This window comes from Asparagus officinalis, chromosome 7 (assembly GCF_001876935.1).
Source record: "Asparagus officinalis chromosome 7, Aspof.V1, whole genome shotgun sequence".
Lineage (NCBI taxonomy): Eukaryota > Viridiplantae > Streptophyta > Magnoliopsida > Asparagales > Asparagaceae > Asparagus > Asparagus officinalis.
Window position 1 is genome coordinate 141,836,021 of NC_033800.1, and position 12,569 is coordinate 141,848,589.

Sequence of the window (12,569 nt, forward strand, 5' to 3'; positions counted from 1 at the left end):
CTTAAAATATAGATTGGATCAAGGTAATCCAACTTATCTTTGGCACAAAAATACAAGGTCATGTTAATGTTGATAAGATCAATAAATTGATAAAGGATAGTCCTTTGATTTTTCTAAATTAGAATATTTCTCAACTTGTAAATATTGTCTAAGAGACATATGACCAAACTATTTTTCTAAAATAGTGCTAAAGCTCTTGCGTACTCTTGACTTCATACATTCAGATGTATATGATCCTTTAAATGTTAAAGCAATAGTTAGATATTCTTATTTTATAGCATTCATATATGATGTATTTATATATTGATGTATTTATGTGATTGCATCATAAATTAGAATATTTTTGAAGTTAAAGAGGAGTTTGATAAAAGTATCAAAGTCATCTGATTTGATCCAGATGACAAGTTCCTATTCTTAGGAGTTTAAGAGATTTATGAACAAAATGGAATTGTTAGTACTTTGACATCTATTAATTTATCACTCCTAATTATTTGTCTGAAAGATGGAACTAAACCTTATTCGATATGGTTAGGTTTATGCTGGGCATTAACCTGTTCTTATTTTCTAATAGGTTATGCATTGGAGATTGCATATTATTTATTATGTAGAATTCCTGCCAAATCTTTTTCTTTCACTCCATATTAGACATGGATATGAAGAAAATTAAGTGTATGACGCTTGGAGATCTGGAGTTGTCATATTCTCATCAGAGAATAAAATATGGACAAAATGGGAGTCTAAGGTAAATAATATCCTACTAGTAGGTTATCCTAAAGAAAGTAGTAGGTATTATATTGATAATCCTAGTGTAGTTTTCAGACAATAATTATTACTAGAAATATGTTCTTTTATAAAGTCAAGCTTGATGATTAGGATTTATATAACTCAAGAAGAAAATTTGTTTTCTTTAGTGGGAGAGTTATTTAATCCAGTGGGAGAAACTTCAAATGAGTTGAAGATTGTATAAATTTAGTGGGAGCTTTAAGTAATAAAGTAAATGTAGATTTACTTACTAAATTTATTGTTGAATACACTGATTACAATTAGGAGATCAAACAGGATTTTCATCCACCTGTATAGTACAGTAGCCTTGTTAAAATATATTTGATGAAAAGTAACAAGGAGAATAAAAATCCTAAAACTTACACAAAAGTCATGTTGGACATGATTTCATGTAAGAGACCTGATATCATATTTGATGACAAACGGGTATTAATTATTGAAGAATCTTTTCCTCTAATTGTAATATTATAGTTCATAAGGATCCATTTAGTCATTTCAATGTGTTATGAATATAAGATATCAATAAATGGATTTTAAAATAACCTTCTTGAATGGATATCTTTAAGAAGATATTTACATATTATAGAATCAAGTATGTAAAATTCAAGAAGATAAAATTGATTAATTGAATCAATTAAAGTTATGAACTTAATCAATCAAACATTCATTTTGATGAAATGTTTAAGGAAATTGATTTTAATCATATCCTTAAAAAGAAATAATGTGTGTATAAGGAACAATAAAGTAAGTCCATTATATTCCTATCATTGCATGTTGATGACATATTGCTCATTAAGAATGATATTTTTTAATGTCATGAGTAAAAGTAAGATTTAGTTCTTTATGAAGGATTTTCTTTTGACATTCTATATCGTAGATCTTAAACTCTATATAGATAGAGAAATAGATATATAGAGTTGTCACAATCTACTTATATGGATAAGATCCATAAAAGATTCAACTTAATAAGATTCCAAGAAAGGAAAGGTTCCTATAAGACATAAACAATCTCTCTTTAAGGAAATGTGTCCCAAAAAGGTTATTGATCTTGTAAGTAGTTTTCAATCCAATCATAATAATAGAAAGTCTGTTTCGGGTTATATTTATATCATTAATAATAATAGCAGAATATGTAGTGCCATGTTAAATCATTAAAAGAAGGAATATGGATTAATGAGTTATTCCATAAGCTTAATATTATTTCTTGTAATAATTTTCTTTCTCATTATTATTTGATAGTAATGGAGCTGTTGCAAGAAGCTTAGAAAGAAAAATTATCTTATTAAAGGTTAATAAGAAGAAATATGTTATGGTTTAATAGATGGCTGAGCAGATAACATTTAATGTCCTTTTATAGACCATTGTCTTAAAATGTTTTTGACAGATGGGAGTAAGGATTATATCTGATTGGATGTTAGGGCAAGTGGGAGATTGCTGGAATAGTAATTAATAATTTGCCCTTGAACATCCAATACAAATTATGTAATAATATTGTAATGTTAATAAATTTAATTGTTGCACATAATTTGGGTATTATTTATATAATTGTTATATATATCCTTAGAAGTTATTTTGTTAGATCATGCACTGTGATGGTCACTTGCTTGGAGATATGATCTAACTTAGAAATTTCTTAAATTTGTGCTTAACCTATAACTAGTAAAGGATAACTTTGTTATAACAGGTTATTATGCATGACACCGATATATGAGATATGGTGGTGGGTCTCAACCATCGAGAATGGAGATTCTCCGGGTGTATGTCATAAGCACGCATTATGATGTGTGTAGCACTAGACCGTATTTGAATTCTCTAGGATGAGTCACCTAAGAGATAGAGAGTTCAAATTGTTACATGGTCCCTTTGACTTGATGATATTATCATTTTCGATTTGATAATTTAGTATGCTTTGATGTGATGGTTAAGCTTGTTTAGCAAGCGCTACACAACCTGAAACATTGGGTTGCTAAATTTCATTTAGGAAAATGATGGATGTCTAGATAGGATCCAGTATGCTCATTATGATGAGTTAATTTATTATGCATTCCCATGAAGCTATTAAATTCCTGCCGGCATGTGGTTTTGAAAATATTTTAAAAATTTACTTTCTTATAAAAAATAAAATATTTTGATGTTTCAAAATGTTTTTTATTTATGTTCATGGGAATTGCAAATTTAGGCATGAGCAAATAGGTGAGTTGTCCTGCTTAAAAGAGTTGCCTAAAATAAATGATACTGGAAGGGAGTGAATGTAAGATATTATTTATTAATAATTAATCCCATATTATGGAAGAGCTTTTATGAACAATTGATCGGATAGGGATTTGATTGTTAAATTAAAATTATTAATTTGATTAATAATTGGTTCTCGATATGGAACCCAATTGGTCTCACTAATGTCATTAGAAGAGGTATACATGCAATACAATTCTATTTCTATCCTTAATTGTTATGGATAAAGTTTTTGATAATTATGAATTGTTTAAAGTTAAAATCTCTAAGACTAGTGTAATCCTATAAATAGGGTTCATATGTAGCCTTATGAGAGGTTAAGAGAAGAGATTCAAAATCTTATGAAGATAATATGAAGAAATAGATTTTTGAGAACCTATCTCTCAGTATTGCTCCTCTACGGTGACGGGTGGATTTCAATTGGAGGCTTTTTCTCTTGAGGAAGCTATTTTGGATTGATCTCGGGACAGATTATTGTAGAAATTCGGAAAGCGTTTCAGGTATTCTTCTAATATTTAATTAATTTTGATTAATAGTCATGATATACTTTTTCCGCTGCGTTGTATGTCATGATTCCAACAGAAATAACATAAATATATCTATAAAACTTGATGAAACTTTAATATAAATGCCACTTTTATATAAATTTTGAGATGATTAAGTTCTCACATCCATTGCAATGCAATAATGCTAGTTCTAAAATTGTTTTCCTGGATCCCACAATATGACCAACATTTATTTATCCTTCTCTCTTGGTTTAATAAAAACCAAACTACCCACCATGAGTGACTCAGAGAATTAGGAGACCTAGAGGGTACGTATATTTCAATATTACTCTCACAATCTTAAGTTGAATTTCAGACTAGATTATCAATAATAATAATAACAACAACAGAATTTCAGACTAGATTCTCAATAATAATAATAACAGAATTTCAGACTAGATTATCAATAATAATAATAACAACAAAAAAGACCAAATAACTATCAAAAACAAGACCAAATAAACAACAAATTAATGCCTTCGATGCTCACCCACCCCTTCACAATTATGACTGTAATCCAGCTATTTTATTTTATTATATAAAGCAAATAATCAGAAACGAAAATAAAGAAATATAATGCCAAATGTTTAATAATTGATGGTAAATACCACCAAATATAACTCAAGGCAATCACATCAGATCGCAAGCCAAAACCCCCATTTGAATGAGTTAGTACTAATGTAAGGTAGCTGAATATATGCCTCAATTACAAACTAACCAAATTTACACCCAAGAAAATTTCTATTGAAACCCTAACAAAGAAAACTATAATTCCAGCTACAACTGTAAATAAAAAAATTAAGAGAAAACCCACCCAAAATAAACTCTGAGACGAAACAGTACAAGAGCCAGCAACGATCTCATACACAATCCAGTCTTTTGGCTTGCTGTTTAGACTGAGAGGCATCAACCAGAAGTCCAGAATGATGCAAAGTAGAATGCATTTCAAAGGTTATACATAATTATAAGAAAATTAAAATCACTTTCTCTTTGCCGTTCCCTTTCTTTTTCCCTTTCTCTTTCTCTCTCTCTGTCCCTTCCTCTTCCTTCTCATGTTGCTTAAATCTATATTCGAGCATATCTCCACAGAAACGCTTGCTGAGAACATCAAGTTGTTCGATGAATGGCCTCTCCCGATATCCACCAATATGTCTTACCATTTCTACCCACCTTCTTTCGCAAACTTCTCCAGGCCTTTGATAAGTGACAAAACAACATTAGAATCTCGCATGAGCTGATTTTAATTGAGATTAGAGGCGAAAACAACAGGGACAAAAAAGTAGAGAAAATTATCATTATATCAATAAATGAATATATTCACGCCATATATGTTTGCCGCAATATATCATGTAAAACTATCAAAAGAAACATGCCACAGGAGTACAGGACTATGAAAAGGCATGAAGGGGGGAAAATGAACAGATTTTTTCTCATCTTAGACCCTCAAATCTTAATATTTATAAATTGGATGCCCACTATGAAATGTGGTCTTACGTAGAACAACTTAATTGATTTAGGGGTCTTATTTAAGACAACTTGAGATGTAGGGGACTCATCTAAACAACTTAAATGGATTTGGGGATCTTATTTAAAACAACATAATGGACTCATTTGCAGGTCTAGTTTAGGATATGAAGATTGGAGGGTCTAATATGAATTAATAAAGATTTTGGGCTCTAATGAGACAAAAAACAAGTTATAGCATGTGATAGTCGACAGTTAGAAACGAGGTTCATACAAGAATCAAATGTAACTGACAAAATAGAGGTGAGTGAACAGAAAGGGAATGAAAAACAGTTTTTATCAGATAGATTGATAGCTATAAAAACAATGAATATTAGCATGAACCATGGCAGTACCTTATAAAGATATTTATCAATCACTCAGGAATCGTGGGATGCTAATCCGCATGTTATGGCTTGGATGCAAAACTTATCCTAGAACAATTTGGTGACTTGTAAATTGGTACCTGCCTGTCTCTGAATGTATATCCAATTGTACAAGAAAAAAAATATAATTCTATTCAGCTATCTGGTTAATGTCAAACCCAAGGCAATTGAAAAGGAGGTATACTCCAGCATTATTTGCACCTTCTTAAGAGTGATTTAGAATCTGACAAGGCATAGCCTTCAGCTGAATATGAATATGAACCATAACAATAATAATAACATCATATAATAATATATACTATTATATTAAAACTTAGTGAGGGTAGGAAAAGTTGGAAGAACATCATGGTAAAATTGTCATTCATCTCGCTAAAGACGAAAAGTTTGTAGGACATGGTAAATTGTCCTTCATCTCACTAAAGACATGAGGACAATTTGGTCATTTCACACAAATTTTTTTCTTTTCTTCTCTTTCTTTATTTCTAGAACTTTAGAAAGCATATCATAGAGCTTACTAATAAATTTCTATTACTTTGTATATTCTAGAAAGATATAATATGAAATAATAAAGTTATTTTTCGTGTAAATAAATACAACAAAAACAACAATTAGAATTTCAATATATTCCAATATAAATATGTCATAACCATTTTCAAATAAGCTAAGATTAAATAACGCATATTAAATGAACAAATATCATAAAAAATCTAAGAAATATCTATTGATACTTTAGGGTATTAAAATGACCCTTTTTATAAAAATATTAGAACAATTAAGTTTTAATAATATCGGTTGCATGTGCATTTGCACGTTTTCTAATGCCAGTACGGTTAAATACTATAGATCACTTTCATGAATGACCCATGCTAATTCCAATGTTATGCAAGATAGTTGCAGAGGTTGCTGCTATTACTATCCAAGTGTTTGTGAATTTGACACAGCCTTCGCATGTGCATCTGAATTGGACAAGAAAAGGCAGGATAGTAATGCTTCTCTGTTGTGTGGTTTAGATTGCCAGACCTTATCAGATCAAAAGGAAACAGTACAGGTCTAGCAATTATTTGCACCTCTTCTTATATTGGAAGTTCGATCTCCTGGTAGCACCTTTCAATAACTTCTCGGATCTGAACAAGGTTTAAGAATTTGGAAAAGACGTGTGACCACCCTTCTTCTTAGCATGAACAAGAATTCAGTAAATTTTGAAATCATAAATGGTATTAGCAGGCACAAAGCAATATTTAAAGGTCGTCCTGCAAATCACGGAGAGTTGTCTATGCTACATCTATAAAAGTTCTGATCCCAATAATCAACTCATATTTCTATTTTTGGCGGTTAACCAGACACCAAGTGTGGGAAGGAGTTTTTGACCTAACAATACATGAATAACAGAAGTTATCAGCTGTAATCATCTACTTGAAACACAAGTGACAATAAGCATTAAAAATATAACTAGATGATCTTTTCTTCTTTTTACTCATGGAAAACTTGTAAGCAAAAAATTGAGAAAGGTAGCAAGAACATTACCGTCCATCAACAAGATTGTCCCAGTCAACATCTTCTACAGTGCAAGCTTCTTGCTTCTGAAGACTGCATGAACATTAAAATATTCAAAAATTAACAAGGAACCTCGTTCATACAAAAGCTCCAAGTGGCTACGAGAGACAAATTTCTTCGTTCTTAAACGTCAACAAAATAAACTATTAATTACAGAAATGTACAGCAGAAATTTTCCAGTGCCACTTGAAATCCAAATTAGATGTTTCGGAACAAAAAAATTAATTGTATAGCAAATAGTGGGAGCCATTACTAAAAGAAAGAGAAATAGAGGACAACAAAGACATACAGAAATTAACCTGTTTTTGAAACAATGAGAAAATGGCCAACCAAACAATGCTTGATAGCATCGATGGGTTCGAACTAGACATAACGTTGGTTACTGGTACCAAACTTAAGAGTATGTCAATTGTTCCAAACAATAATTCCAGCCTTCCCTTCATATTCAGGTTATGACAAATTACCACTGGATACCAACTATGCTTTAGCCATAATACTAGCCAGCCTGTGGCTCTTAATTAAGTGCTTCTATCTTTCAGAAACCTTCCGTGCTGGCCACTTAGGCCAATTAGCTACACTCAAATCACCTGAATCTCAATTACTTCACTGACCAAACTTACCATAAAATTATATAACATCCTCTGCAACCCCAAAATGGACCGCAGCAGGGATAGAAGATTAGTGTTTTGCATCCATGTATGAATCAAGCATTTAACATGCAAAATTTCAACATGATTAATAAACCTCAATTAATCAAAAAAGAAAAAAAAATAATCCAATGATATATACTTGTAGGCCAAATGACTCAAACTTAAGTAGAACCAAAAGTCCAAATTCTAACTAAACTAGAATTTCAAACAAGTTACAGAACAAACTAAAATTCTCTAAACAAATTCAATCATATATATTGTTGTTATCTATACTAACCTTTAATCGAAGCAGTGAGGGCAGGAGAAAATATGTATGAGTGGTGGGCATATATAGACTTATTGAGATACCTTCCACTCACAGAATAAATAAATGTCACTTCATCCTCTCACATGTTACTTAAATATTTTACATAATAGGTCAAACAAAATCTTAACAAAAACTTCAATTTCTATAATGAAATACTTTAAGAAATAAATTCTTTCAAAATAAAAATACAAGTGTACATCTCTATGTTTAGCATATCTATAAAAATAATTTCAATGATTTACTGAAGATATATTAGTAATGATACCATTGAAAACTATTGAAGGACAATTGTTTCTTTTTTCACTTTTAAAAAATCACCTACTCAACTTCAATATAACTTATGCCTTATTAGTGGTTAACAAAAAACAAAGTAAATTAAAAATGAATTACAAAAACATTCACGAAATCTCATTCTTTCTCAGATTAACCCTCAAAATAAATAATCTTTTGATGTTTTCATAGTAGAGATCCAGCAAAAACACTCATATACAAAATACTTTTTATAATTTATTATCTTTTTAGTACATGCATTATGCACGTACAGAAATGCTAGTGAAATATGCATAGAAATATACTTCGATTGCACAGAATGGGGTTAGGCTTCACAATCTTGAGAAACTTGTGTTGTGACCAATTGTCACATACCTTGATTTCTGTAATTGGTGAATTATCAATAGGTTCAGTGTGGTGACTTCTCAACTCTAAACCCAAACTTGTTTTAGATGACAACCTCTACTTGAATTGATTGCTTCCTTTCAATTTGGAAGATCATGTACTATCCAGAGGCAGTAGACTTATTCTCCTCCCTCTTCCATTCCCATCTAATATATCCTGTATTTCCACCTTCAACTAGTGATTGATCTTATAACCATAATCACTGGGCATTTCTTGGAAGGGAGAATAGGAACTAGCAGGGAGAACTGGCTTTGTGAAATGAAATATTGTTCGTTCTTCTAAACAACTAGGTATCTTTTAAAACTCCAAGAATTTAACCTCTCTCTCCTGTCGAAGTGGCTGCTCAAAATTGCTTACCTATCATCAATTGACTAGATCCATTCTTGTTTGCAGGTGTTTGACTAGAGCCATTCTTGTTTGTAGGTGTTCTTTACCATGATATGATCCACCAAGACCACAGACCTGTACTAAATAGTTGATTTATCCTTTCCGGAGTGGACCTCTCAAATCATTCCAGGAATTCCATTTGAGACTTTGCTCTATGTGTTGTAATGTCCCATGAGTTATATAGGTGACTTAAAGTTCTTAGCAAATGCCATGAGCTTTTCTTTAATATTGTGGAAAAGTACCACCATTAACAAGTTATCTGCTCTTCAAATCATATGTATTTAATACATAACCTTGGGATCTGAAAATTTATTGATTTAACTGTACGGAAGGGCATCCCCCCTCCCGCAGCGGGAGGAGGGGGGCGGGGTGTTTAAATGGAATTGTGGCTGTTTCTTCTGACGGGTCAATTGGTCATGTATTGTAGTCATTTACAAATAAAAAAAGTTTATGGCAGTTAATAATAATTAAGATCAGGTGCATGTAGACTACAGTTGCACCATATGGTAGTCTTTAAAAGTAAAGAAAGTCAACGTAATGTAAGCACGTTTGAGTAAAAAAAGTTTATGATAGCTACTAATAAACAGAAGAAAAAAATTATGATATGTAAGAATTGAACTTGTGTGGTAACACAGTATGGCAGTTCTTTAGAAGGAGTTAATGGCTTTCCCACTGCATTCCTTCTCCAGTATGTCTTTGTAGCATTGACACTTTTATCATGAAGCCACATTTGTGTCCGACACTACCCACCATTATTGAACACCAAAACTTCCTTGGGCAATTTTTGGATATGTGCATACAGTTATACAAATGTGACATCAATTATATAATGCATGTTCTAATTTAAAACACACTCCATACACTTTCTGGAATCTGGACCTCTATCGCACTCTTCACATGCACTTCTTTATTCAAATGATATGTTGAGATACCTATTTATTTTCATTTATACACCAAAAACTATAGCTGGTAATGCTAAGCAATTGGCTCGTATAAAATTAAGATTAATATGAATAATACTTTGTATAACAATTTTGAGAGCAAGTAATACTGACTTTGCGAAGTCATAGAAGTGTATACAGGTCAAAAGATTAGCGCACAAGAAATTATTTTATATGTCATATTTGCAGAAATAAAGTGTTAAACTCGTGGATACATGAACATTTACATGTAGACAAATTATTATCATTATTATTATTATATTAGTTACCATGAGCATGTGTCGTGAGTGGGTGGGTGGTTGAGGGGTGTGTGATACAGGAGAATCTTCTTTCTTGCTTCGGGAGCTTAGCGATCCTCATGGGAGCTTGAGGATAGATGATTCTCATGATATCTTGAGAATAGAGACGTGGACGAAGTCATTGAAGGTAAGGTTTTAAATGTCGGCCGACATATCCGACATGTCAGCCGACATGTCGGTTTGAGGGCTTGAGCGACACGACATGGGCGTTTTTAACTTGTATGTCGGTTTTTAGGGCCAAATCGAAAATATCAGGGTCATATCGGGCATATCGGCCAATTTTTCATCTTTGAAAAAAAGGCTGATATGGCCTTTTTTTAAAATCTATTTTTTGTTATCGGGTTTGGGTTTAGTGATAAAAACCCAAACCCATTTGACATGTTCTCATGTTTAAGAGTTTCTTATGAACCCGATAGAAAGAAAAGAGAAAATTTAGGACTGCAACGGACTTGGGAACTCATCACTCCTTTCGTGAATGACGACGACATTCCTCCACCTCTATCTCGGCTCTCCGTCGTCCATCTCCTGTTACGCCCCGAAATCTAAACCCCAACCGAACCTGAGGACGGCAGGGTATCCCGTCGTCGGGATAAAGGGAATAGGACGGTCGGTGACTCATCCGAAGGACCCCGAGCAGACAAAGAAGAAGAAGAGCCCCAGCACTGCCTCCCTGCGATGTCGGAATCCACCCATCGCCGGCGTCACCTCTAGAATTTATAAAGTATTCTTATATTGAATTTAGGAATGCTTAGATTACATTTCGGACATGATATTATACATATGTGCTCCACCCGATATGACAATCCGATATTTAGTCCATGTCCCCTAATATATCCCCGATTTTCGCTATACGATATGGATCTCAGCCGTCCGACATGAACCCGACATCGACATTTAAAACCTTGATTGAATGTGGCAAAAGCGAAGATTACGAAAGAAACTACAGGAAACGTTTTGAGCTTCCAGCGGTCGACCGCACGTGACGTCGCGGTCGATCGTGAACGTGCACAAATCTTAAGAGACCTCTAGACTTTTGGTGGTCGACCGTAGCGACATGTGCAGTCGGCCGACCAAACCCTGTAATGGGTTTTGGTTTCTGTCGTTGGATCCGGTCGACCGCGATGGTCTCTGCGATCGATCGCGACGGTTTCCTGAGCCTTTCTAGTTCGTTTGGGATTCTGTTTTCCTGTTTGATTTTGATTTGTTTAATTACAAGTTTGTCATCCACGTTGTAAACTCTATAAAGAGGATTGTTTTAGGGTTTTAACCAGTCAGAGAAATCAGAGAGGTGATATCCTAACCAAAAGATTAGGGTTTAGAGATAATTGGGAGACTATTCTTGATTCTAGAGAGATTATGAGAAAGGGATTTGTAATCTATTATTCTCATAATCTAGAGAAGATATTTTCCTTCGCTAAAACTGAATTGTTCTTGTGTTTTCTACCGTCTTCTTCTCAACCCACTCTTGATAATTTAGCGATCAAGGGTGTTCGTCCGGCAACTCGTATCAAGTTGGTATTAGAACGATTAGATCCTGTGAAGGAGGATCATGTGTATGGTCCTTACTCGATCGTAATACAAGAAACTAGGTGAGATCCTTATTTCTTTGGAAGGAGTTCAGAGATTAAGGAAGAAGAAGATGACTGAAGGAAATAGTTCAGCGAGACTTGATGCATTGGAGAAACAGATGGAGACAATGGGTTCGACTCTCACACAGCTCGTCAATCTTTTCTAAGGAAAGAACAAAAAGAAGGAATCTTCTTCGAAAGGTAAGAAGAAACTTATAGAGTCTGATGGGAAGGGTGAGGAATCTGATTCTGATGAGGAAGCCGAGATTATCAAGACTGTTCTGCATCAAGGAGGTAACGGTTCTTACCAGAATTTAAAAATAGATTTTAACGTGAAGATTTATGTTTATGATGGGTGTGTCAATGTCGAGAGGCTTGATGATTGGATCGAACGGATGGAGACATATTTTATTCTCTACGGATATTCATCCAAGGAAAAACTCGTGTTCGCGACTTTAAGCTTTCGGGGTATGCATTGACATGGTGAAAATATTATTGCAAGCAGGAAAAGAATGTGGTATCATGGAACAAATTCAATGAGCTACTGAGAAAGCAGTTCTACCCGGTGGAGTTCCTTAAGGAGCGTTGGTACAAATAGTACGGCTTGCAACAAAGAGTCAATCAAATCGTTTAAGAATGCACCACGGAGTTCCAGCATTAGGCGATGGTCCTCAATATTACGACGGAGGAATATTCTGTGTTTACAAAGTATATGACGGGTTTGAGCGAGTACATCCGG

The 12,569-nt window shown here is 33.4% G+C and overlaps 1 protein-coding gene across 3 annotated transcripts in view; it reads right to left on the minus strand.

The window, feature by feature from the left end:
• The window catches only part of LOC109848506 (cyclin-D-binding Myb-like transcription factor 1), a 46,014-nt gene continuing 37,591 nt past the window's right edge, over nucleotides 4,147-12,569 (minus strand). For 2 of the 3 annotated variants that reach the window (XM_020418022.1, XM_020418023.1), the window contains 2 exons: nucleotides 6,974-7,036; nucleotides 4,147-4,754 (listed from right to left, as the gene is read on the minus strand). In XM_020418022.1, the coding sequence (XP_020273611.1) occupies nucleotides 4,523-4,754; nucleotides 6,974-7,036 (295 nt within the window). In that variant the 3' untranslated portion in view covers nucleotides 4,147-4,522. Of the gene's footprint in view, nucleotides 4,755-5,419; nucleotides 5,540-6,973; nucleotides 7,037-12,569 lie in introns of all 3 variants that reach the window. The other variant, XR_002248825.1, reaches the window with a different exon arrangement.